This window comes from Meles meles, chromosome 4, assembly GCF_922984935.1.
Source record: "Meles meles chromosome 4, mMelMel3.1 paternal haplotype, whole genome shotgun sequence".
Lineage (NCBI taxonomy): Eukaryota > Metazoa > Chordata > Mammalia > Carnivora > Mustelidae > Meles > Meles meles.
Genome location: NC_060069.1, coordinates 125,344,059 through 125,371,820, shown reverse-complemented (window position 1 = coordinate 125,371,820; position 27,762 = coordinate 125,344,059). Strand labels below are relative to the sequence as shown.

General features: G+C 33.5%; 1 protein-coding gene across 4 annotated transcripts in view; it reads left to right on the top strand.

The window, feature by feature from the left end:
* Window positions 1-27,762, top strand: part of CADM2 (cell adhesion molecule 2) — a 1,108,651-nt gene that overhangs the window by 959,130 nt on the left and 121,759 nt on the right. For all 4 annotated transcript variants that reach the window (XM_046003329.1, XM_046003331.1, XM_046003328.1 and 1 more), the window contains one exon: window positions 12,269-12,359. In XM_046003329.1, coding sequence (XP_045859285.1) covers window positions 12,269-12,359 — 91 coding nt within the window. The remainder of the gene's footprint in view (window positions 1-12,268; window positions 12,360-27,762) is intronic.

The following is a 27,762-nucleotide window of genomic DNA, read 5'->3' as shown; positions in this document are numbered from 1 at the left end:
TTCTTTCAGAGCTCCCCATTCTGCCCCTTGATCTGTTTATTTATGCATTAATACCATATTGTCTTGATTTCTGTAGCTATATAACGTCCTGAAGTTGGGTAGTATTAGCCCTCAGACTTTCTTCTTTTTCAATATTGTAATTTTATCCATATTTGTAAATTTATAATTAAAATCATTATAAATTTGATTATATTATAATTAAGACAGATATAATCCTCAGTATATTAAGCTTTATTGTATTTATCTTTGCTATGTGAGGAAATAATGCAATTACCATTCACCATCTGGATCTAAGAGACATGTTATTTTAGATTTTTAGGTTGTAAGTTTTTTTTTTTTAATAATGTTTAGGTGTAATAATAAACTGGTAGGGGAAAACAGAATTATTATACTCTTCGGGGTGCCTGGGTGGCTCAGTGGTTAAAGCCTCTGCCTTCGGCTCGGGTCATGATCCCAGGGTCCTGGGATCGAGCCCCACATCGGGCTCTCTGCTCGGCGGAGAGCCTGCTTTCTCCCTTCTCTCTGCCTGCCTCTCTGCCTACTTGTGATCTCTCTCTGTCAAATAAATAAATAAAATCTTAAAAAAAAAAAAAGAATTATTATACTCTTCAATGAGAGTTTAATAAATATAGGAGGACCTGGCGTCTGGTGGTTAAGCCTCTGACTCTTGATCTCAGCTCAGGTCTTAATCTCAGGGTCATGAGTTCAAACCCCATGTTGGTCCAGCATATATAAAATAATAATAATAAAAATTTAAATACAGCAACCTTGAATTTCTATTCCATATTTCCTGGATTTAATGATGTATCTATCCAAAGTGGGCAACAACTCTCATGTATGCTCCTAGAACATACTGTATTATAAATACTAAGGTCAGATTTCAAATATACATCTCAAATATGTTCTATTTAGTCATTGTTTCTGATTCTTCTTACACTTGCATTTTTAAAATGAAATACTCTAAAAATGATGGTTCATAATTTTGTCAAAGACAGTAAAGATATCTTTGCCCTGTAATTGCAAGCATTTCATTTTAGATTTATAAGCACCAACTAAATTGAAAAAGAAAATGAATGTTAAAATTTCATTATCAAATGCTTTCATCATTTATCCCCTATGAACTATATAAATTCTTATATGCAGAGATCATAAAAATGAGAGAATGTTGTCATATTTCCTTTTTAACAAAACCAAGTTGCAAAATATTGTGTGATGAAGTCCTCCCTTTGTTTCCTTAGAAACAAATTGTTTATATATTGATTTTTGAGTTTAATAAAATCCATCTAAGATTTCATATGTGAAGACTTCTGTTTCACCATCATTAGATTCTTGAGTTCTACTGTTTTCTCTCTGAATTTATCGTCTAATCTGTCTAATAATTTTAAGATATCTTTCTCCGTCAATTTTCTTTACTTGCTATTCTGAGCAGGAAAAAAAAGATTCAGAATTCTCATCTGATCATGAAAGCTAAGCAACCAACAAACAAACAAAACTAGAATGATTGTGTTTTTATTTACAAACTTTTTCTACTTCCACATAAGAAAACACAAAACCTAAGCAACCCTATAAGTAAACAGCGATGTGACAGCCATGATGATTTATATCACTCTTGCATAATCCATCCATACCAGCACTGCCTAATAGAATTTTCTGTGATGATGGTAATATTCTTATCTGTCCCCAAATAGTAAATAGCCAATGTCTAGCTACATGGAGCTACAAAGCACTTGAAATGTAGATCTTGTGACTAAAAATGTATGGTTTAAATTTTATTAAACTGCAGTCAATTTATATTGAAATTTAAATAGCCACATGTGACTAGTGTTTACTATATTGGACACCACCACTCTAAATGATTTCATCATACATCTGTTTTTTTATTATGTCATTTCTTTTAGCATAGTTGGGGACAATTGATGAGTTAGGGTCAAGTTCATGATGAAGTAATTCATAGAATCCTAAAGTATCAAGATTCCTCATACTACAGAAAATATAACACTGTTATAATTTCATAATATATCTTAGATTTATAAAATTCCAGTACCTTCATATCATAATTGCAAGACAGAATAATTTAAAATTTATCTTAAAAAGTGAATTCTGTCATTGTTTTTTGGAGGACTTCTAAGAAAAGATACAAATCATGAAATACTTTCTCTAAATGTATTTAGAATTGTTTTTTTTTTTAAGATTTTATTTATTTATTTATTTGACAGAGAGAAACACAGTGAGAGAAGGAACACAGCAGGGGGAGTGGGAGAGGGAGAAGCAAGCTTCCTGCTGAGCAGAGACCCCCCAATGTGGGGCTCCATTCCAGGACCCTGGGATCGTAACCTGAGTTGAAGGCAGCTGATTAACGAGTGAGCCACCCGGGTGCCCCTAGAATTGTTTCAAAAAGACACTCAACAATTAAGATTGAGGCCATTGCACACTAATGATATACTGAGGGTTAAACTTGCATACCTTTTCTAGGAGGAAATTTTTAATTTATATTTTTATGAACAAGGCTAGTGATTTTAGTGATTATTACAGAATTACATAAAGTTTTATTCTGATCTTCAAAATGCCTTTCAGTTTTCTTTGTGGTACCTACAATTTTAGAATTTGTGATTTAGTTTTTGATTAAAGTAAAGCATAGAATGATTACACTGGAGCTCATGAGTGAGTGATGATCAGAGCCTATCTATGCTTTGAGGCAGTATTTAAGCTGTGCTGTATAGAGGTGGACCGTGCTCTTATAAGACTAGAGTGTTTGGTGTCCAAATACAGGTTAATAACCACTGGAGTAAGATTTAAAAAAAAATTAAAGAAAATATATTTTGAATGTAGTATGACCTTGAAAATCAATACTGCATTTTTTAAGAGTTTATTTATTTATTTATTTGAGTGAGAGAAAGACAGAGACAGCACTTGCAGATAGAGGGACAGAGGGAGAAGGAGAAGTAGACTCGCTGCTGAGCAGGGAACCCCACATGGGCCTTGATCCCAGGACCCTGAAGATTATGACCTGAGACAAAGTCAAACTAAGCCACCCCAGCACCCCTCAATACTACAGTTTTTAAAGTTCAAGTTCTGAAGTCAGATAATGCTAGGTTGAAATTCAGGCTTCCCTAAGTAACTTTATGCTAGTCACTCTAAACCTAATTTTCTCATCTGGAAAATGTACCTACTTCATATTTTCTGTAAGGATTAAATCAAATAATTTTTTATAAGTGTTTGGCTTTCTATTATTATCATTAGGAAGGTAACATATACCTTATGACTGCAAACAAGTTTAGCAAATACTTTCTCTGAGGTCTATACATTATAAAAGGAAATTGAAAAACCTTGAGAATACAAATAGGGAATGAATGAAATAAGTAAAAAGAATATATAGAAAGATTGTTTGCTTTGTAATTTTGCCCAAGACTTACATTATTCACCAGTACTGAAAAAAATTTGATCTTAAATTTGGTGATTATGCTAAGTGAATCAGACTAAGAAAGACAAATACCTACTGTATGATATCACTCATTTGTGGAATCTAAAAACCAAAACAAATGAATAAACAAACAAAAAGTGAATCAGACCTTTAAATACAAAGAACAAACTGATGGTTGCCAGAGGGAAGGAATTGGGGGGTGCGGAGCAAAATGGTTGAAGAGGAAAATGATATACAGGCTCCTAGTTATGGAATGAATAAATCACAGGAATAAAGGACACAGCATCAGGAATATAGTAAATGATACTGTAGCATTGTATGGTGATGGATAGTAGCTATACTTGTGGTGAGCACAGCAAAGAGATATTGAATCACTGGGTTATACACTTGAACCAAATATAAAATTTTGTGTCAACTATACTCAGTAAAAAAATTTAAATTGTGGTGATATTAGGAAAACAAAAATAATTTGTAAAATATTCTTTCTTCCCATTAATAAAAGATATAAATAAAACCTTTTTATCCTAAAGGAAACATCTCATGGAGACAATCTACTATAATAACTATGTAGTTATTTTTTGATTTGGCTTTTCTCAATTTAAACATGTTTCAAAATATACACTAAATGTAAGGACTATTACTGTATTTTTTTTATTGTTGCTGTGATGATGGTGATTATGATGATTTTAGCTTTTGTCAAATTTACCAGAATGACATAAAGGGGGACATTTTATTTTAGTTTAGTTTTTAAAGATTTATTTATTTAATTTAGAGAGAAATAAAGAGAGACAGAGTGAAAGCACAAAGGGGGGAAGGGCAGAGGGAGAGAGATTCTCAAGCAGACTTCCTGCTGAGCATAGAACCCCATGTGGGGCTGGATCCCACCACCAGAGATCAGAACGAGAGCCAAAATCAAGAGTCAGAATTTTAACCAACTGAACCACCTAGGTACCCCAAAAGGGGACATTTTAAAGATTAGATAACATATGAAGCAAAACCAAACTTGATAGTTAACTTAATATTTAATGAACATGAAATGAAATATTAATTCCCTCACTAAGTTGTATAGTTTTATATTGTCATCATGTTTGACATAATCTATACAATGCCTATTAATGTATGTTTGTTAAACACTCAGTGCTTAGGCCATCCCACAGCCGATTTATAAAATCTAAAACAACTTTACATTAATGTGTTCATTTCATTATTTACTCTTTCTTTTTGCATCCCTGTGATGAATTCTATTCATGGCGACATAATAAATTTTCTTTAATTTACCAAAAACACAAACAACTTGAAAATGTTTAGAAACACAATGAGTACTGCTTTTTCATTTTTATTTCAAATAATGATTTGAGCTTTTTTTTTTTTTTAAATGTGCTTTCAGAACTGTCAAAATTTTCTAGGTAGTCATGAAATTTAACATGTGGCCTTCCTGATGCCTTTCTTAAATAACCCATCTCCAGTGTTGAAGCTATCAACTAGCTAAATTTATCTTTGTCTCCCACAGCACAGCTAACTCTATCACTGTTGAATTAAAACTATGCATTTTACATCACAGTATCAGACCATTAAATACAAGAGCACTTCATTTGATAAATTATTATAATTATTTTAATTATTATAAATTCCAAATTATAAATTCTTTCATTCCCTAAGTATTTTGTAATTATTCTAAGAACTAGAATAAAATATTGGAGAAACAATTATTTTAAACTAAAATATAAGTAAGAATAAATGAGATAGAGAAAATGCACTTAAAGTAATGTACTATAGAGTCTACAGTTGTAGACATTTATGAATTAGAATATAAGCAAAAATATTGATGTTATTATCTATACTTCTACTGCAATCTTTTTCTTTTACTTAAGATTTTCCTTGTGGCTCAACTTCATAATAGAGACATTTTGCTTCTAATAGCTCCCTGATCCATTCAGTTTTACCCACTGCCAAATATCTTCTAAACCTTGGTTCTGACCCTGATACTCACTTGATTATAAAGTTAAGATGGTGTCTTATTGCCTCTAACATGGTGTCCAAACTCTTTAGCCTGATACGGAACGTTTTGAAAATATACCCCTCTATAACATTGCTTTTGGCACCTCTTTAGAGATAATGCATCCTAGATTTTACATTATTTCTAGATGTCTCACATATAACTCATATACAGTCCACATTCTTTTTTTCATCAACCCCTTATTCAACTCTCTGTTTGAATTCCCTTATTTTCTCTACCTCTAGAAAAATTTTGTCAGCTCAAGTATTATGTATTCTTTGAATTGTTTTAAGTGTCACTTCTCTGGGTAACTTTCTTTGTTTCTGACAAATACATATAATCTCTTCCTTGATAACACCCATAATACACTGTCAGAGTGCTATGTTGTTTTCAGTTTTGAATTTTGCATGATTTTGAATTATACATAATTTATCTTTCTGCTTTGGATTAAATTACTATAGGCTACTATATTTGTGGATGTATAACACTTGACTAGTAGTAGCAATGAGTCTTATAACCACACTAATTTGTACATATTTGTTGAATAAATAAAAGATTGACACAAAAATAATTTTTCATTAGAATCAAAAGGAATTTAACAAACTGTTGAAGGAAAAGTACCTGATGGTTTTGAGCATTCTTTGCATAATGTTGTGAGTTAAAAGGGAAGTTAAAAGTTTGAGTTTTATTGTAAAATTACAAACAGGAAAAATTGGACACTTTAGAAATAACCAGTCTTACACAGAGGAAATACATAGCAGCTGAAATGTTCTGCTTAGCTCTTGGTATATCAACATGAAAAGTGGTCAACCTTGAGGTGTAGTAGTTTTTTTTGCTTTGTAGTTTTTTACTTCAGGAAAGTATTATAATGGCCTTTCTCAGAGTATTCAATATCTCCTTCATTTCAGAAGTAGAGATATGAGATATGAGAACAGACCAAGCATCCCATATAAATGTACATGGTTTCATAGTTCTCTGGTCATTCCCAATCCATTGTAACAAGGAAGAGCTATATAGGTAATGAATAGAGTGAAGGTAAACATTTTACTGGAGGCTACTATTGACATCTTGGGCCAGGTAATTCTTTGTTGTGAAGAGGATATCTTTTGTACTGTAGGATGTTTAGTAACCTTCCTGTCCTCTATCCATTTGATGCTAATGGTATTCTTCTATATGCCCTCCATGTTGTAACAAGCAAAAATATCTCCAGATATTGCCAAATATCCTTGGGTATGGGGTGCACAATTGCCTCTAACTGAGAACTATTATTTATTTTAGAGTAAACTTCAAAGTGGCTTCAGAAATTTGCGTAGATGACTAATTTTCTTTAGTATTAATGTAATTACCAAGAGATACTTATAAGGGTGCTAATTAAATTATTTTTTCCAGAAACTTCTATAAAATAACATTGCTATAAAGCAAAGAATCATAATTCTTCCATTTACAAAATACTTAAATTTTCTAAATTTTCCTTAATAGAAATTTGCTGTGGGAATATTTCTGTATTATTTTATAGAGAAGAGAAATATGTTGCTGAGAAGGATATATCATAATAAATAAGGGAATATATTTCTTTATTTTTAAAATATTTTCCCAGTTTTATTGATAAATAAATTTTTGATAAATAATTATTTATTATTGATAAATAATTGATAAATATTGATAAATAATTGATAAATAAATAAATAAAATCGATAAATAAAAATTATTGATAAATAATTTTGATATATAATAGACTGTATTAATTTAAGGTATATAGTATAACTGTATTAATTTAAGGTATATAGTATAATTGGTCAGGATATATATATATATATAAAATGATTACTATAATGTTTATTTAACATCATCACTGCACATAGTTAAAATATTTTTTCTTGTTATGAGAAGTTTTAAGATCTGTTCTCTTAGCAGTTTTTAAATACACATATAGTATACATATAGTACACATATAGTATACATATAGTACACATATAGTATACATATAGTACACTATAAATACACATATAGTATTACTAACTATAGGCATGATGCTACATGTTATATCTTCAAAACTTAAAAATCTTGTAACTGAAAGTCTGTACCTTTTAACCTCCTTCACTCAAAAGAATATTTTCATCTGCTGAAAAGATGTGAGGGAGAGATGTAATACATAAAAACAAAAGAAGAAGAAAAAGAAGAAGAGGAGATTATCAGACAGACTGACATATGGTTTACGTGTAGAGTTCAGTAACATTGCCAGATAGGTTTTATAACTTGCAGATCATATAGAGTCAAAGCAAATCTTTTGCCATTTCCAATCCAGCCAAACGGAGAAAAGAGTTGGTTTTAAAGAACGATAGAGGACACAGAGGTTACTGCAAAAGCACTAGCAATTCCTCGTGTCATCTAAGAGGGGAACAGGAAAAACAAGCTTATTGAGGTAAGTGAAGATCAGAGAACAAGATTCAAACCGCGTAAATGATTTATGATTATGTAACTAGGGTGAATGACTCCTCCGAGACTTACCTTCATGTTCTACACAATAGTTCAACAACATAACCTTCCTGGTATGCTGTAGGAGAGAATTCACTGAGCCAATAGATACAGAATATTTACAACAATGACTATTATTTACTAAGTATTTGCCCAATTTTCATTACCATTAGATTAACTATAACAAATGAATTTGATTTAACACACTAGTGGTTGGAAAATATTATTAAAATTCATTACTCATTCATTTATTCAACAAATATTTAATTGAGGGCCAGGAGTTATTCTAGAAAGGATAAAGCAGTGAACAACATAGACACTGCTCAGATGAGTTTGCTTTTCTAAGAATATACTAAACACTCAGTAGCATCATTTATGAAAACTAACACCAGAGCTTTAGGTGTTACACTGTGAATGTTATAATGTACAATGTTATAATGTCATGTTACAATTCTGGTGAAATAATGGATATAAATGGGTGATGGTACTATGACTCATATGCTCTAGGAACTATACAAATGTTAAATGAATTATTTGGTAGTACTCATAGGAAATAACTTTTGTGAACCCATAAAATGATCAAGATTATATTTTGCTTTTAACCAAGGATCCACATAATGTCATGGACAATGCAACTGACTGTTGGTTTAAGTTATAAACCACCTTTGTTCACTCAATATATTATATAATATGGAATGATACAGTAAGCTGATAGTAGATATTAGTTTACAATTGCTTCTCTTATTTGGCAATTTTTTCATCATCCATAACAGGCTGATGTTCTTTATAATCTTAAATTTCTGTTGTATTTCTTTTGTTGTGGAAGAGGTAGTTTTTTTTTTTCTTTTTTTACTGATAAAACATTTGATTTAAAACTTCTTTTTATTCATCTACAGAGCCCTTAGTGATGGATAAACATTGAACCGCTGACACTAAATTCTTTAAGAGCTTGTGCGTTTAAGATTGTCCATTAGGTGGTTTAATAGTAGCTGCATCACTGATCTTTTCTCCTTTCTAAAATCTTTGTTAAGGATATAGAAAATCCATTTCACTGGATCAATATCTTCACTTTGATTCAAATTCTGAGTTGTTCAGATAAAACAAGAGGTGTCCTTACTGCCAAGTTCATAAAGCTTTTAACATTTTGATTAAAAAAAGAATCATTTGTGCATCAATGTATCTCTTGATAGTAATTGTGCCTGTTTCTAAAGGAAACCCAGAATTTGTCAGATAAGTAAAAGAAATAACACTTAAGACTAAAGTGTGTTTTCCTTTCACATTTTAATAATTTTAAAAATAGATTTTAAAGAGAGATATTTTCCCTACAAAAAATCTTAGAAAGGAGATATCGTGCTTTTAAAATAGCTGCATATTTTTTGCTTGTTTGCTAGGAAGCACTGAAAAATAATTTGTGGATGAATGAATATATCCCTATTTTCTATATTTTTATTCAAACTTTCTCATTTTCTTGCATTTCGAAAGAAATAAGAAGCAACTCATTCATTTATACACTGAACATTAAAAGAGCTCTTACATTTAAGGCATTTTGTTAGGAGGTGACAACATACAATTAGATAGGTTAAGATCTTGGATCCTGAATGCTCAAAATGTAGTGAATGAAATAACCATATAAAAATACATATATATATATTTTACTAAGTGGAGTGTTTTATAATAATAGTATATATTCTGTATTCTAAAATAATTTAAACCTAATTATTTACTGTTCTCTGCCATTTGTATGTTTTTTATGGGCATTAGATCTTGTGTAAAATATATATGATTTTATATAGATACATTCAATAAATATGGTGTTAGAGTTCATTTACTTGAAGACATTTTAAAACAGAGATGGAAATTATTTTAAAAAGCTGAAACAAAGCTAAGATAAATTTGTAGCAATAATAATGCATTTTTACTAACCCCCCTTTTACTATTATTAATTGGTACAATGTAATACATTATAATAGTAATTTGAAAATATCATATGTATCCACAAAGAACTGAAGAATGTCACTCTGTTTTGTGAAGAAGTGGTTTATTTGTAATGTGAATATTTAAGATTAATTTTACATACAACAGACCCCAAAAGATTTCAATTAAACCCTTTTTAGTATTTTAGGATCAATATATCAAACCAGTAAGAAAGTATAGGGAAATCCTTAGCATATTCATTCACTTAAGAAATTATTTATTAAGCACAGATTTTGTGTAAAGCATTATGCAAGATACTGAAGATATAGCTGTGACTGTTTAAAAAATTATACCAAGGTGATAGAGAACATGTAGAAGAGGCATCTGATCAAACTTGAGGGTAAGGAATGAATGCCCTCAAAAATGTTTAAGCTGAGATTCAAGAGTTAAATAAGCTCTCCCAGAATGGAATATTCCAGATAATTTGTATAAAATTTATTCAAAGAATGAAAATGAATGTTAGAAGGCAAGAGAGGGGGACTTTTTGGTGGCTCCGTTGGTTAAGCATCTGCCTTTGGCTCAGGTCATGATCTCAAGATCCTGGAATCAAGCACTTTGTCAGGTTCCCTGCTTAGCAAGGAGTTTGCTTTTCCTTCTCCTCCTGCTTGTATTTGCTTGTGCTCGCTCTCAAATAAATAAATAAATAAAATCTCAAAAAAAAAAAAAAAAAAGGCGAGATGATAAAGAAGTGTACAGATCACATGGACCTAAAGGCTATACTAATGATTTTGCTTTCAGTCTTAAGAGCAAAGATTAAGCATTCAGGGTTTTAACCAGAGCATTGCTGTTGCCAGATTTATCTGCATTTTTTTCTTAAAGATTTTATTTATTTATTTTAGAAACAGAGAGATAGCATGAGCAAAGGGGAGGGGTGAAAGGCATAGGGAGAGAGTCCCAAGCAGACTTCACACATAGTGTGGAATCCAACCTGAGGCTCCATCTTATGACCCTGAGATCATGACTTGAGCTGAAATTAAAAGTCAGATGCTCAACTGACTGAGCCATCCAGGTGCCCCTGTCAGATTTATGTTTTGAGAAGACAACTTTGTTTAGTTCTAAGAATCAGATTTTATGGAGACAAAAACTGACGTGAGAGAGAGACCATTCACTATCACTGTAAACTAGATAAAAGAAGTAGTTGTGAGGCTATAAGAAAGAAATGAGCAGATTTGAAAACTATTCAGGACATAGATCAACCAGAATTAATTAATTGGTTGAAGATAGAAATCCAAGGAAACAGGAGGTGTCTGGTTTATGTAGCTGGATGGAGCCTGGCAGTATGTACAGAACAAGAGATTACCAGTTAAAGAACATGGAGGTAATGGTTGGAGAGCTGGTGTTCATTTGGACATGGTAAAGGCACCATGTCTTTTAGACATCTGAGGGGACATGTCAAATGGGTGTTGCATATATTTCAGTGTAGCTTGTGGTACAGAGTTGCCTCTAGAATATAAACCTGAGAATGACTAGAATCTTTAGAGATGGGTGTGGCTGAAATTAACATGAGATTAACATGAGAACATCCTCTTTTACCAAGGATGATTTTATTTTTAAATCAAAAACTTAAAAAAAAAATTATAACAATCGTTGCCTTATATATAACAAAACGTTAACTTTTAATAATTTTCTACACAATTATTTTAAATTATTTGCTGACTGTACATTACACCAAACAACATGTGCTAAGTGCTGCATTACTGCATTTTCTTTCTTTTTTTTTTTTAAGATTTTATTTATTTATTTGACAGAGAGACAGATCACAAGTAGGCAGAGGCAGGCAGAGAGAAAGGGGAAAGCAGGCTCCCTGCTGAGCAGAGAGCCAGATGCAAGGCTCCATCTCAGGACCTCGAGGTCATGACCTGAGCTGAAGGCAGAGGCTTAACCCACTGAGCCACCCAGGCGCCCCTGCATTCCTGCATTTTCAAAAAGATCCTGCATAATGCTTATGAGACAGTAGTTGATCCCGAGTTCTTTGAGGGTTCTTTATTGTGAGTCCTGGTATTCCTGCAACAGAAAAGTGTTGTTATTCAAATGTACATAAATGCACTTGTCCCATAATAATAGTATTCATAGCCATCTATAAGTAGTTGAAGAAACAATTGTATGAAATGCTTGGTAGTCATCTGAACCACATTTTGCAATTTCAGTTTTATATTCAGATTTCAGCAATAATACTACAGTGGGGTTCATAAGATATTCAGATATCTTTGTTAGCTTTCCGTAGACAGGATGGTAGCTTCTTAAAATTGTATATTGTGTTTCACCAAATCTCAGAAATCCCTTGTAAATGTACACAATAATAAGAAAAAGCCTGAACATATGCCATGATGTACAGTTATGAAATATATATTTATGTGTATTTAGTGACCTTTCTTAATATTCATTTTCTTTTTTTTTTCTAGATACACCATCAGTTAAGATTATACCATCCACTCCTTTTCCACAAGAAGGACAGCCATTAATTTTGACTTGTGAATCCAAGGGAAAACCACTGTAAGTGATTTAATGAGCACTAAAGTTTTTCACTTTTTCCTCCTATCCTGCTTTGATTTCAAGCTTTTACTGAAGAAATCCAGTTTTTTGTCTTTTCTTGGTGGGCAAAGTGATCTCTAGAACAGAAATCCCCTGAACCATGTCTTCATTAAGTATCTGTGGAAGTATCTTTTACTTTGTCATCTAGTGAAGTTTCTGGGAAGGTTTCCAGCTGTGATTTTTTTCCCTTTTATTTCTAGTAAGATATTTCAACCTGAAAGGAAAGTGGGCTTAATCAGTCACTGTTTACATCATAAGACTGATAGACGTTACACATTGCTAAATTTAGTTCTCCTACGAAAACCTTTGAAAATACTGAAGTATCCTCAAAATATTCTCAAGTTTTAAAGTTAAATGGGAAATCATTTTCATAAGAAGGGAAATCACATCTACATTTCTAATGTAGCCCCAAGGGACATAATTTGTGAATGTTAGATGTTTCAACATTTTCAATTATAAAATAATTTCATTATTAGAATATATAGTTCTAATATTTAACTTTTTGACAGTCATGTTTATAAACAACTAACTCATAGAAAATCTTTTTTATGCAAAATTCAAGCATAGATTACCCAAATATGCATGACTCAAAGACTATTTGACAGCACTTTGATCTTTCTAATATGGTAACAGTCTAGGTTGGTGCTGAAAGTCATTTATTTGATTTTTTAAAAAGCTTCCAATTGATTTGCAATTTGTTTAAATTTTAATAGGAGGAATTTAATTGTTTTCCATGTAAAACTATATGGGCTAGCTTTTGTGCAAATCAAGTTAAGTTACTAAAAATTTATTTCTAATAGAAATTTAGATTTCTTATTATTACATAAGGAATTTTTCTAAAAGACCATTAAGGCAGAATCCTGAAATTTGAACTTCTTCAGTTGTATGATATTACAATTTTAACACACTAAGTGAATTCACATTTCCTTTATCAAAGTTTTGTTATTTTAAAACTATTCTGGCTTCTACTATTATTTTCTAAAGACACAAACATATAAAGAATATTCGATAAATTAATCCACTGTTTTTCTTCTATCTTTTAAGAAACATTTAAGGCATTTTATACTCTGAAAGGAACAAACTTTTTCATAGTAGCTTTACGAAATATATTCTGTGCAATTCACTTTCCTAGCTCTTACTTTCTGATAAGATTAAATTGCTTATATAAGACATTTTTCAACTGCAGTATGCTGAGTGTGACAGTGCATTTAGGTATTACAGCTTTAATAAGAGCTTTGGCTACAAGTTCGGTACTCTTAACTAGAAAAAGAAGTGTGATAGACTCTACTCAGCTTTAGACATACTAAAATCCTAATTTCCTTGGTCCTGATTTTATGTATCTCACAACAGAATTTCTTGCCTAACTTTTCCTTCCACCTGCACACCTGTTGCTTTCACATATTATTTCCCACGTCAGTCTGTTCCTCCTCTCTCTCTCTCTCTCTATTTGCTTCAGCTTCTATTGCTGTTTTGTTTGTTTGTTTGCTTTTCTTTCTCCTCATAATGTCAGAGGTCAGCCTATGGGGATGTGAAGGAACATGATCATGATGAAGGCATAGCAAGGGAGCTTTACTTTTACCTTTTCTTCATTGATCTGCCCCCAAAGTACATATGTGTACATTTGGAATATGTGTACAACTTATACAATTACAAAAGGCTGGGAAACAACATTAGAATGCTTGGAAATAAATATACCCCTGTTCAAAGAGTATCTAATTACTTGTCAAGGATCTACTCTTTGGTTCCATATCTACTCCCAATAGCAGAAACAGCATTTTGTTTTGTTTTTTAAAGATTTTATTTTTTTGGAGAGAGAGAGAGATTGAAAGAGAGAGAGAGAGAACAGGCAGGGGAAGGAGGGAGAAGCACGTTCCCCACTGAGGGCAGAGCCCAATGCCAGACTTGAATGGGTCCCAGAATCCTGGGATCATGACCTGAGCCAAAGGCAGATGTTTAACCAACTGGGCCATCCAGGAATCCCATCCATTCAGATGACCTGAGATCTTTTTATTTATTTTTTTTTTTTAAGATTTTATTTGTTTGAGAGAGAGAGGGGTAGTGAGAGACAGTCTGAGTAGGGGGAGGGGCAGAGGCAGAAGCAGGCCCCTGAAGTGGGACTCCATCCCAGGACCCTGGGATTATGGCCTGAATGGAAAGTAGATGCTCAACTAACTGAGCCACCCAGGCACCCCAGAAATGGCTTTTAATTTATGTAAATAATTAACTTGTGAGGTCTAGGTAGTTAGATCTTCAGGTAGTCCATTCTCCTCAACTCAAATGTGGTCAAATAGATGTGTTTTATTGTGGGTCTCTGTTTCAGCTACCTAGGAATACGTTTGGATGTGTGATACTCCTCTGCACAGCAGATGAATGAAAAGTGCAGTAGCCTCTCAGTTGTTTATTTCACTTAAGAGTACAAAGATTCCAGAAGTTTGGGGAATAGAACATGTTACCTTTGCCAGAAGGATCCTGACTAATATCACTGTAAAGGAAGTAAAGGAAATAAGAAAGACCCCTTATTTTATGGAAATCTAAAGCTGCTCAGCAATGTTCCCCAAATTTCCTTTATTCGTCCAGGTTTAAAATGGATGACTCAGGATTTGCGCTCAGTTCAGTCATTGCCCCAACCTTACGTTCTTTCCTCTATTTTCTGCTACTTCAGTTGTGGAGACTAAATTGTCCCTTATGTTAGACAAAGTAACTTTTGAAAAATTATTTAGCACTGAAGATGAACCCTGGAGCCTGAAGGTGGAAAAGTGGCTAGTCCTAAGAAAAGTTTTACTGTTGCCATCCTCTTTTATCAGGCTTTTTTCTATATGTGTGCCCTTTCTGAAACCTTGCCAAATTCCTAACTGACCATATCTAGCAGGAAGTTATAACCATATTAAAAAAAAATCCCTAATTATCATAATATCTTCTGGCAATTACCTTATAAGCTTCATAAGGGTTAAAATGATCATTCTATTCTGTTTTTATCCATGTAGTTGCCAGTGTTACATTCTGTATGCCACCATCTACGAATAAATGTGTATTATCTGATCCTCTTGTATACTCATTTGCAATTTTCTTTTCATCATTTTCTTTCTTTGTAGATTGCCAGGCCATTGATGTTATAGAAATAGCTAACTTCTTTGATTCCTTCCTGCCTTTAAACCACTGTTTCTCTTCCATTCTTCCTGATCATCTTAAAATCCACTCTTCTGCATTCTCAAAGTAACTATCATTTCTAGTAAATGAAAGCATCAACCTCTTTAAAGACAGTGTAATTCCTTGCCTCTCTTCAGTTTTATTCTGTCTCCAACAGTGCCAGATGAGGCAGACAGGACAAAAAACAAGGGAAGACCAAAAAGAAATCATTGGATTTTCCCAGAAGGAAATCTTACTGATCATAAAGAAAACAGTCTCACTAGAGCAACGAAAACAGAAGGCAAATTGAAATGGATTAATCAGGGAATTAGTAGGTGGTGGGGAAGTAAAGCAAATGGAAAGTCTACCCATTTCAGAAAATGAATCATGAAAAGTGGAAAGGAATGAGAAAAGAAACGTATGCCCAACAGAAGTTAAAAAAAAAAAAAGAAAATAGAGCTAGTGTCCACATTTTAAGACAACATCAAAAAATCCTAAAGAATAGGAGTGAAAATGTAGTATGTGATATCACATATACCCATTGGACAGGTCCAAATTTCCTGTCTTACTCTGGTAATCATGGTCAAAGTTCTGCTCTATTACTTTACAGCTATTACACCTGATTCCCCATTTTGTTATTTTGAAACCACTGAGAAGCCACACCATGGCTTAGCTTCCAAAGGGCTATCCAAACACTTACTTTCCACCATCTTTTCCATTTGCCTGATCCTTCTTGAATGAGCAGGTGAAAATCAGAAATTGATAATAGATAATGGATATATGATTCCTTTTCTTCTCGTATCTTTAATCCATGATCAAATCTTCATTGTTTCTTAAAAAGTATTTCCCTGGTACATAATTTCCTGAAGAATGAATTATTCACAGTTACTAGGCATATTGATAGTAGGCAAAATGACACCACTGTCTTTCCTATAAATCATAAACTGATGGCATGGTTCAACTTGTGCTGAGACTCATGCTCCTAACCTGCCCTCCTTTAATGCTAATGTTGTTTTCCTTGTTCTAAATGTGAGGGCCCCAGTGACTGTTTACGAACAATCATGCTTTATTTGCCTGCTTTGGACTGAAGCCTTTTGCTATTTTCCTGTGGAACAGCTGCATAACTTGGGCCAGGACCAAATTGTTCCACTTGACATTACTATAGAGGCATTGTATTCTTTCCTTAAAAGAGAGATTACTGTACATGCCTGTCTATTGTTTTAATTTTAGTTTAAAGTGAGGACAGAGCTAATGCCAACCACTTTTCTTTCAAGTCCCCAGAGTTTTCGCAACCGTCTTCTTTCTTTGGCTGAATTCCCAGACAGCTTTCAGGCAGCAGCATTCTCCATTTATAGAAATAGAGAAAGAAAAAAGCTGTTACATTAAAGTCATGACCTTAAAAGGTGTGGGGTTGCCCTCACATGCTAGAGCTAAAGAATCATCATTCATTTTAATCAAATGTTTAACGCTTTGTAAATTTACTTCAGAAAAGCTATGGGACACTTCCAGTCAAATAAATGTAGATTTGGCATTTAATCTGTAAAATAAAATAATGATAGGTCTTGATAAACTTCTCTGTTTTTTTGTATTTCTCTGATTTTTGTATTTTACTTACTATTTTACCTCTTGGTAACCACAGTTATTCTCATGTCTTTGCATAAATCTAGTATGCATAATTGCATAGCACATAACATGCCCTGTTCTGTACAAGAAGAAAGATTTTAATATTTAGGAAGACAGATCACATATCATATAACAACCAGTGAGGAGTTCTAGAGGAATAATTATGCATCCACTTTCAAAATGATCGAGAATTTGAGAAGAAATCTGTTAAGAACATATTGATATATTTGATGCATTTTCTTGTTAGTATAATGGAGATTTAAAAAATGAGTTGCAAATTAAGACAGAGCAGTTTTATTATATCAAGTCCATTTTTTCAGGCTAAGATGACCTTTTTACAAAGCACAGGTTATTTACTAATTGTCAGACAATCTAATCACAGCCAGAAGAAATGACAAAATAAACAAGGAGTTAAACAAGGGAAGTTATCATCCATAATGAAATGTTTTAGGCCAAAACAGGACAAACACAAATTTTGAAAGAAGAGCAGTGATCTATAATAACAGCAGTTTCATATCATTTGACCTAATGCATAATAGATATTAATTACACAATAGTTATTTCTCCTGCCATCTATGTTATAGAAAGTCATGGAGTTAATCATCAAGGTCTATGCTTCTGTTCAGATATAATTCCTACGCTGTCATGCTCTGGGGCACCAAGAATTGTATGGCACATTAGAAAGAGAAATACAAAACTAGGCTTGAATTATAAATCTGTGGATATCTGTAGTCTGAGTCAACTTGAGCAAGTCACTTAACTACCTGAAGTGTTTTATTTTAAATTAATAAATTATACTTTTTAAAGCAGCTATAGGTCCATAGTGAAACTATGGAAAGTACTGAGTTCGCATATATCCCCATCACCACACATGCACAACACACCCCACTATGAACAGTCCACACAATAGTGGTGCCCTTATTACAAACCATGAACCTATAGGAACCCATAGTTCTTACCACAAAGGCCACAGTTTACACTGGAGTTCATGCTCATTTACCAAGTCCTTTTTTTCTTTAAAAATAAAATAAAATCTAGTGAACAAACTGTTTTAAAGATAAATGACAATGTATATGAAATTTCTGCCTCCAAGTAATTTCATAGTAAATAATAACCATGAGGATGACAATAAGTTATAATTTGGTCAAAGAGTTACATACAGTATATCTCACCAAGTTTTAAACTTGGGAGTCTTAATTATATATTTATTACATATGCAAATTTTGGACTGCTATGGCCATCCTGGAAATTGAGTTATCATCTCAAATTTCTTCCATGGCTCTGAAATCCAAAGTTGCAAGCAGAATGAACACAGAATTATCTGTGACTTTAAAAGCCATGTTTGAACAGCAAAGATATCCATGCTAAAGTCATGGCAGGCAGAACTGATTGAACACCATGGTTATTTTAGTTGAGGTTACACAGTAATAGTGAGGTGCTAGAAGAGAGTCAGAGGCATAAACCCCTGTCAGGGGGTAAAATATAATATAGTGAGAAATTGGGAAACTGGAAAATACTGAGCCATAGAAGCAGCACCTTCATAGTGTTAAGGTAGGAAAAGTTTAGAATAATTGGAAAGGACCGAAAGGGGTAGAAAATGAGTTTTTGTACCACAAACATGGACAAGGCTACACTCTAGAGCAGCTCCTCTGGAATGGAAGAGCCATGTTAGCAAGTTTTGACAGAAGGCCAAAGGAGATCTAAAAACCTTTACACAACCAAAACTGAGTGAAAGGCATGACACGTGGGTGGTTAACAATCCAGGGGCTGCGATGTGTAAGATGTTGTTTTGATATAGTTTCTGAATTTTTTTTAATGATTATTGTCTTATTTAAACCACACAACTATCTTGTTGGAAAAGGCTTAAAGACTTATAATCATTTCTAGTTTTAAATGAGGAAAATAATTTTATGGAGACTGTAGGATCTTTTCCAATCACCCAAGTGACAAGTGGTAGAATTGAGATTACAAACATGCTTTAAAAAAATTATGGGGTGCCTACATGGCACAGTGAAGTGTCTGACTCTTGGTTTGGGCTCAGGTCAGTTTTAAGATTGAGCCCCTTATGGTGTTCTGCACTCACTGGAGAGTCTGCTTGAGATTCTCTCTTACCCTCTGCCCCTCTCCTGACTCTAAAAATAAATAAATAAATCTTTTTAAGAAAGTTTAAAAATAAAAAAAAAATAAATAAAATTTTAACAACACTGATGATTATGTTTTCTTATTTACCTAGTTTTTTCAGTTCTCCTATTTTATTGATTTTTCACAATAACCTGGTGAAGTTGGCAAGAATGAGAGAGTTCTCACCAACCAGTAGGAAAGGCTATATTTCAATCAAATATGCAAAAAATGTAATTTATAAATCAGTTACCACTTATGTAAGCCTAAACCTGTTAGAATATCTAAATATTATCTAAAAAGTTTCTAAATATATCTAAATAATTTCTGACTAGATTTTATGATTAGGTGTATAATAACTATTTTATATTACATATATATATTTTTATAGATTTACTTATTTGACAGAGAGAGAAAATAAGAGAGAGAGCATAAACAGTGGAATCATCAGACAAAGGAAGAGAGAGAAGCAGGCTCCCAACAGAGCAGGGAGCCCAATGTGGGACTTGATCCCAGGACCTTGGGATCATGACCTAAACCAAAGCCAGACACTTAACCACTTAACCAACTTAGCCACCCAAGTTTCATTGTGTGTGTATAACCAGATTATATTCTTAATTTTATGTATCTTCAAAAGGATTAAGATTGCAGGTTCCAACTACAAAGCAATAACAATGCAAATGTAAAAACCAATGCAGTGAAATACAATGGGAAGCCTTAGAGGGTATAAGCAGGAAGTTAAAAGAAAACAATCCTCCAAATTATGCTTTTTGTTAAGTATTATGCTTATGATATCACCAAAATAATTGGTGGAATAAACATAATAAGGGTCCTTACCATTTAGAATCTCTCAAAATGTCAGTCCTTGGTATAAAAAATGTTATAGGCGTTTAGATTGGTTTTTTGTGGTTTGTTTGTTTGTTTTGATTATTTGGTTGTGTGTGTGTGTGTGTGTGTGTGTGTGTGTGTTTTGCTTGTTTTCCAATACTTAGAAGACCTAAAATTGTCTTAATTAATTAATTAAAAGTTAAAGGCAATAGAGCCAATTTCTTCTACGATGTTTTTAAAGGTAGAATATTGGGGGATTAGTTCTAAGTTTTCATAATTAAAAATATATATATATCCATGTGCTGTCCTTCCCATAGGAGTTTCTTTTCTGAGGCCCATATGGTCTTTTGCTTCCATCGCATGGTTTCAAAATTTAATCACACATCGACTCTCCGGAAACACACAAGTGGTTATCTTGGAAATGAGACTGAATATATTTGGTTTTGTTTTTGAAACAAGAAGCTGACTCTTGGTAATCTCCACTGCTGTTATTTAGGCTGGGCATCTGTGGTGTGTTGGGCACTCAATCATTTTCAATTAAATGTTCCTATGTCTTGCAAAAGTCCCATAAGAGCTTACAGAACCACGATTATAGATCCGTAGAGGAAATGTATTTCTTGAACATTTCTAGGTAAGCAGTTTTCTTACAACAAAAGCCAATTATTTTGAGGGATTATGTAAATGTTCAGCAGGAAACTCTAACACAAAAATGTCTCACTATGGTTAAGAAACCATTGTGGAATGACACTGTCTTATATGTTGGCAAGATTTTCAAGATGTGGACTTTTGGACACGTGAGCTTAAAAATCTGTGTTTTTTAATGTATTTTTTTAAAGATTTTATTTATTTATTAGATAGAGATCACAAGTAGGCAGAGAGGCAGGCAGAGAGAGAGGGGGAAGTAGGCTCCCTGCCAAGCAGAGAGCCCAATGTGGGGCTTGATCCCATGACCCTGAGATCATATCCTGAGCCTAAGGCAGAGGCTTTAATTCACTGAGCCACTCAGGTACCGCTGTGTTTTTTAATATATTAAATATGAGATTACATCCTGGCATTTACTCTTTATTTAAAGATATATAAACATTGCATGCATGTTTATGTAAAAACAAGTCATCAAAATGGTAATGGTAAGAAAATTATAGAAACAAAAATCACTCTTAATGTGAAAAAATCTGAAATACTATACCTCATCTTTAATTAAAGAAAATATTAACCCTTTGCTCAACAAGTGCTATTCAATAATACTTGTCTTTTATCCTTGCAATTTTTTTCTGTAATATATGTCATAACGTTAGAGCTAACATCTACCCCTCTGGTGGTCACCAGTCAACTAAGAAGTAGATTATTCTGTGCCTGTGTTAAATATTTTGACTATGACTTTTGAGTAATATATGAAGGAAACAAAATGTGGAAACTAAAATTAATTCAGAATCACTGTAGGTATTTGGTGGTATTTCAATTAATGGTGAAGCAGGTTTTTTTTTATTTTTAACTCAGCAAAGTATCCAAGCCATTCAAAATATTCACACTTGAGGAATAGAAATCTTCAGAAATACTTTTCAGTTGTGATAAATTCATTCTCCTTCGAATTCTTCTTCAAAGGTGTCTTTGCCATTCAACTGATTATATATAATCAGTTGAATTATATACATATATATAATATATATATTATACACACACACACAGATACACACATATACTTTAGAGACTATAGGCCAAAGACTATTGGAGTAACAAGGGCATATTTGAGACAGAAATCCAAAAACACAGAAAAATATCAGCTTTCTCCTTTTGAGGGAAATGTAGAATAATAAATATCTTTCTCCTTTGAAAACAAAAAGTAATTCTAGGGGCACCTGGGTGGCTCAGTTGGTTAAGCGACTGCGTTTGGCTCAGGTCATGATCTTGGAGTCCCAGGATTGAGTCCTGAATCAGGGTCCCTGCTTGACAGGGAGTCTGCTTCTCCCTCTTACCCTCCCCCTTTTCACACTCTCTCTCTCATTCTCTCTCTCTCTCTCTCTCTCAAATAAATAAAATTTTAACAAAAAGAAAAAGAAAAAGTCATTCAATAAAGGATACTAAGAAGCAGTCTATATGTACTTTATCAGTTAGATTCTAAATTAATTTCAAATATTCATTACCAAATAGAATTTCTATATGCTAATTAGTTCATGGGTTTTCATTATGTTTTAGTTTTATGAAATCTATCTTCTGTGAAGATAAGTGCTCATTCACATATGCGATTTGTATGGTAACACTCTTTTATTTCATTTATTTATTTATCTAATTGAAGTATGGGTGACATACAACATTATGTTATTTTCAGGTATACAACATAATGATTGGACACTTATATACATTATGAAATGCTCAACACAAAAAGTGTACTTACCATCTAACACCATACAGAGTTGTAATATTTATTATACTTCCCATACCATACTTTATATTCCATAACTATTTTATTTATAACTGGAAATTTGTAGTGCTTAATTCCCTTCACCTATTTTGCCATTCCCCCACACCTTTCCCCTCTGACAACCAGTTTCCCCAGTACCACTTATTAAAAGACTATTTTTTCCCCATTGGGTATTCTTGCCTCCTCTGTCATAGATTAACTGACCATGTAAGCTTGGTTTCTTTCTAGGATCCTTATTCTAATCCATTTATATATGTGTCTGTTTTTGTGCCAGTACTGTACTGTTTTATTTATTATATTTCTGTAGGGTAGTTTCAAATCTGAGAATGTGATACTTCTAGTCTTGTACTTCTTTCTCAAGATTGTTTTGGATAATTGGTTTTTTCTTTTCTTTTTTTTTTGGTTCCATATAAATTTTAGGATTATTTGTTCTAATTCTGTGAAAAATACTATTGGTATTTTGATTATGACTACATTGAATCTATAGATTGCTCTGAGTTAATATGGACATTTTTTTTTTTTTTTTTTTTTAAATAAAGGATATGATTTTGCTACCAATCTCTAGTTAAATTCATACAATGCACACATAAAATTAATAGAGAATGGCCTATCATATATATTTTTTATTTCTTTCATTTCTCCATCTCTGAATGATTTGTTCTTTTTTTTTTTTTTTTTTTAAGATTTTATTTATTTATTTTTTTTTCCCTTTTTATTTATTTATTTTTTTTTCAGCGTAACAGTATTCATTCTTTTTGCACAACACCCAGTGCTCCATGCAAAACGTGCCCTCCCCATCACCCACCACCTGTTCCCCAACCTCCCACCCCTGACCCTTCAAAACCCTCAGGTTGTTTTTCAGAGTCCATAGTCTCTTATGGTTCGCCTCCCCTCCCCAATGTCCATAGCCCGCACCCCCTCTCCCAATCCCACCTCCCCCCAGCAACCCCCAGTTTGTTTTGTGAGATTAAGAGTCATTTATGGTTTGTCTCCCTCCCAATCCCATCTTGTTTCATTTATTCTTCTCCTATCCCCCTACCCCCCCATGTTGCTTCTCCATGTCCTCATATCAGGGAGATCATATGATAGTTGTCTTTCTCCGATTGACTTATTTCACTAAGCATGATACGCTCTAGTTCCATCCACGTCGTCGCAAATGGCAAGATTTCATTTCTTTTGATGGCTGCATAGTATTCCATTGTGTATATATACCACATCTTCTTGATCCATTCATCTGTTGATGGACATCTAGGTTCTTTCCATAGTCTGGCTATTGTAGACATTGCTGCTATAAACATTCGGGTACACGTGCCCCTTCGGATCACTATGTTTGTATCTTTAGGGTAAATACCCAGTAGTGCAATTGCTGGGTCATAGGGTAGTTCTATTTTCAACATTTTGAGGAACACGGCAGGGATGTCCATTATCACCACTGCTATTCAACATAGTATTAGAAGTCCTAGCCTCAGCAATCAGACAACAAAAAGAAATTAAAGGCATCCAAATTGGTAAAGAAGAAGTCAAACTATCACTCTTCGCAGATGATATGATACTATATGTGGAAAACCCAAAAGATTCCACTCCAAAACTGCTAGAACTTGTACAGGAATTCAGTAAAGTGTCAGGATATAAAATCAATGCACAGAAATCAGTTGCATTTCTGTACACCAACAAGACTGAAGAAAGAGAAATTAAGGAGTCAATCCCATTCACAATTGTACCCAAAACTATAAGATACCTAGGAATAAACCTAACCAAAGAGACTAAGAATCTATACACAGAAAATTATAAAGTACTCATGAAAGAAATTGAGGAAGACACAAAAAAATGGAAAAATGTTCCATGCTCCTGGATTGGAAGAATAAATATTGTGAAAATGTCTATGCTACCTAAAGCAATCTACACATTTAATGCAATCCCTATCAAAATACCATCCATTTTTTTCAAAGAAATGGAACAAATAATCCTAAAATTTATATGGAACCAGAAAAGACCTCGAATAGCCAAAGGAATATTGAAGAACAAAGTCAAAGTTGGTGGCATCACAATTCCGGACTTCAAGCTCTATTACAAAGCTGTCATCATCAAGACAGCATGGTACTGGCACAAAAACAGACACATAGACCAGTGGAACAGAATAGAGAGCCCAGAAATCGACCCTCAACTCTATGGTCAACTAATCTTCGACAAAGCAGGAAAGAATGTCCAATGGAAAAAAGACAGCCTCTTCAATAAATGGTGCTGGGAAAATTGGACAGCCACATGCAGAAAAATGAAATTGGACTACTTCCTTACACCACACACGAAAATAGACTCCAAATGGATGAAGGACCTCAATGTGAGAAAGGAATCCATCAAAATCCTTGAGGAGAACGCAGGCAGCAACCTCTTCGACCTCAGCCGCAGCAACATCTTCCTAGGAACAACGGCAAAGGCAAGGGAAGCAAGGGCGAAAATGAACTATTGGGATTTCATCAAGATCAAAAGCTTTTGCACAGCAAAGGAAACAGTTAACAAAACCAAAAGACAGCTGACAGAATGGGAGAAGATATTTGTAATATGGACATTTTAACAGTATTAGTTCTTTCAAGCCAGGAGCATGGACTATCCTTCCACTTGTATCATCTTCAGTTTCTTTTAACGGTATCTTAAGGTTTTCTGAGTATAGGTCTTTTACCTTTTTAGTGAAACTTGTACTTAGGTTTTTTGGGTTTTTTTGGATACAATTATAAATGGAATTGTTTTCTTAATTCATATTTCTGTTAGTTCATTATTGGTGTATATAAATGCCAGGTTTATGCAAAATAATTGTGTATCCTGCAATTTTATTGAATTCCTTTATTAGTTCTAATAGTTTTTGGTAGAATCTTTAGGGTTTTCAATATATAGTATCATGTCATCTGCAATAGTTAAACTAAGAAAATTCTTATTCCTCTGAAAGCCATATACTTAATCTAAAGACATTTTCTTACATTACACAGATCTTTACAATGTAGAGTGTATATAGAGTCACTTTTTCAGATATAACCTCAATTATACAAAACCCCCCTAAACTTCAGAGTTTGAAAAGATTTAAATAGCAAACAAGGCCCTCAATTGTAGAAAATATGAACATTTATAGTGGTCTCTAACTACAATAGGAAGAATCTGCCACTAATTACCAATGGCTTTACAGCCCAACTCTTGCAAATTTAGAGTACCAGAAATATTTGGGATACTTCCAGAAAAGAAAAAAAGAAGAGAGAATCAAAATAAAAAAATAGGAAAAAAGAACAGCAACCATTATGACTTGTTGCAAGCGAATATTTCTGAAATGGCATTCTATGATGAACTTCATCACTAGCACTCAAGATTACAAGTACAAGGATGAACACTGTGAAGTTCTTGTCTCAGGAAGTTGAAGAATGAATCTTGTGGACAAAAGAGAATGAGCAAAGTGATAGAATTTTATTAAGCAACAATACAGATGGGTATTAAGGAGGGCACGGATTGCATGGAGCACTGGGTGTTATACACAAACAATGAATCATCAAAAACTAATGATGTGCTCTACGGTGATTAATATAACATAATAAGGAAAAAAAAAGAATACAGAAAAAGCTCTCAGATGTGAGAGCAGTTCCAACCAGATTGCCAATGAAGGCTTTTAATCTCTGGCCTTTTATTAGTTAGGACTTTACCAGGAAACTTGCTGTTGGTGAGGTCAGTGCCCTGTAATTAGACATGAGAGATACATTGTGTGTGAGTCTTTATTTCTTGTGACATCTTTGATCTTCTGACATGTAGATATGTAGGTCTGGTTAATCTTTATAGTTAATTTCTCCTTTAAGGCCTGATCATTGTGTGTGTGTGTGTGTGTGTGTGTAGATATTTTGTATTTTCTGTGGTGACAGTGTAATTTTTTTTTTAATTTTAAAAGATTTTATTTATTTATTTGACACAGAGAGAGAGCACAAGAAGGAGGAGCAGCAGAGGTAGAGGGAGAAGCAGGCTCCCTGATCAGCAGGAAGCCAGATATGGGGCTCAATCCCAGGATCCTGGGATCATGACCTGAGCAGAAGGCAGAAGTTTAACCAACCGAGCCACACAGCACCCCCACAGTGTAATTATTAGAAAACTATTTTAGCCCTAGCAGTTGGGATAGGGGTTCTGATGTTTTTCTTCCATATCTTTATTTATTTATTTATTTTTTCTGTCTCTATACCTGAAATAACCTCAGAGCCTAATTGGGGCCCCTATTCCTTCCCTATCTAAAGTCTCATCTTTTGCATATTCAAAGTGCCCATATAAAAGCAAGATTAAAAATATAATAGCTTTGTAGCACAAGGACAAAGAGACCTATAGGGCATAGGAACTCTCACTGTGGGTCAGTGTTTTTCAAATTGCTGGCTGTGGTTAATTAATGAGTTGTAAGATCAATTAGCAGATTCCTTTTAAGAGCCAAAAATAAAATAGAAAATAATAGAATTAGAAAGGAAAATATAGAGAAATATAGAAGAAAAAGTAAAGACAATGTCGCAGTGCCTTACAAAGAGCAAGCTTTCATTTCCTGTATGGGTTTGTGTGTTATGTAAAGTTATAAAATGTGATTTTCTATAGATCACACCTCAAAAGTTTTGAAAATCATTGCATTAACACCAGCTGTGGTGAAGCTGAAGTCTTAATCACTTCAGTCCCTTTAAAACCATCAGTATACAAAAATACATGTTCAGACTGAAGAAGTCTGAGCTCCAAAAAAATAATCAAAAGCCACTAAGAATGCTATTTTAAATAATCCAGCTTTTGAGAAGGGTTTCATTCAAATGATCAAAATATACTTTCACATTTTTTTAAAGATTTTATTTATTTATTTGCCAGAGAGGGAGAGAGAGAGATCACAAGTAGGCAGAGACAGGTGGCTGGGGGGAGGGCAGGAAGCAGGCTCCGTGCTGAGCAGAGAGTCTGATGCGGGGCTTGATCCCAGGACCCTGAAATCATGACCTGAGCTGAAGGCAGAGGCTTAACCCACTGAGCCACCCAGGTGCCCCTACATTCACATTTTTATGTCTTGAATTTCAATTATCTTCAGCAGTGACTTATATGGGGCATTTAATTCCCCAGCTACCAGATAAATGATGTGCATTTTACTTTTACTTTTCTAAGACCATTTGTTTTAATACCAGAAAAGAAGCAAGTCATGGAACAGAAGCAGTTGTATAGTAGTAACATAGTGTTTAATATAAATATTCATAAATAATAGATTTTATAAAT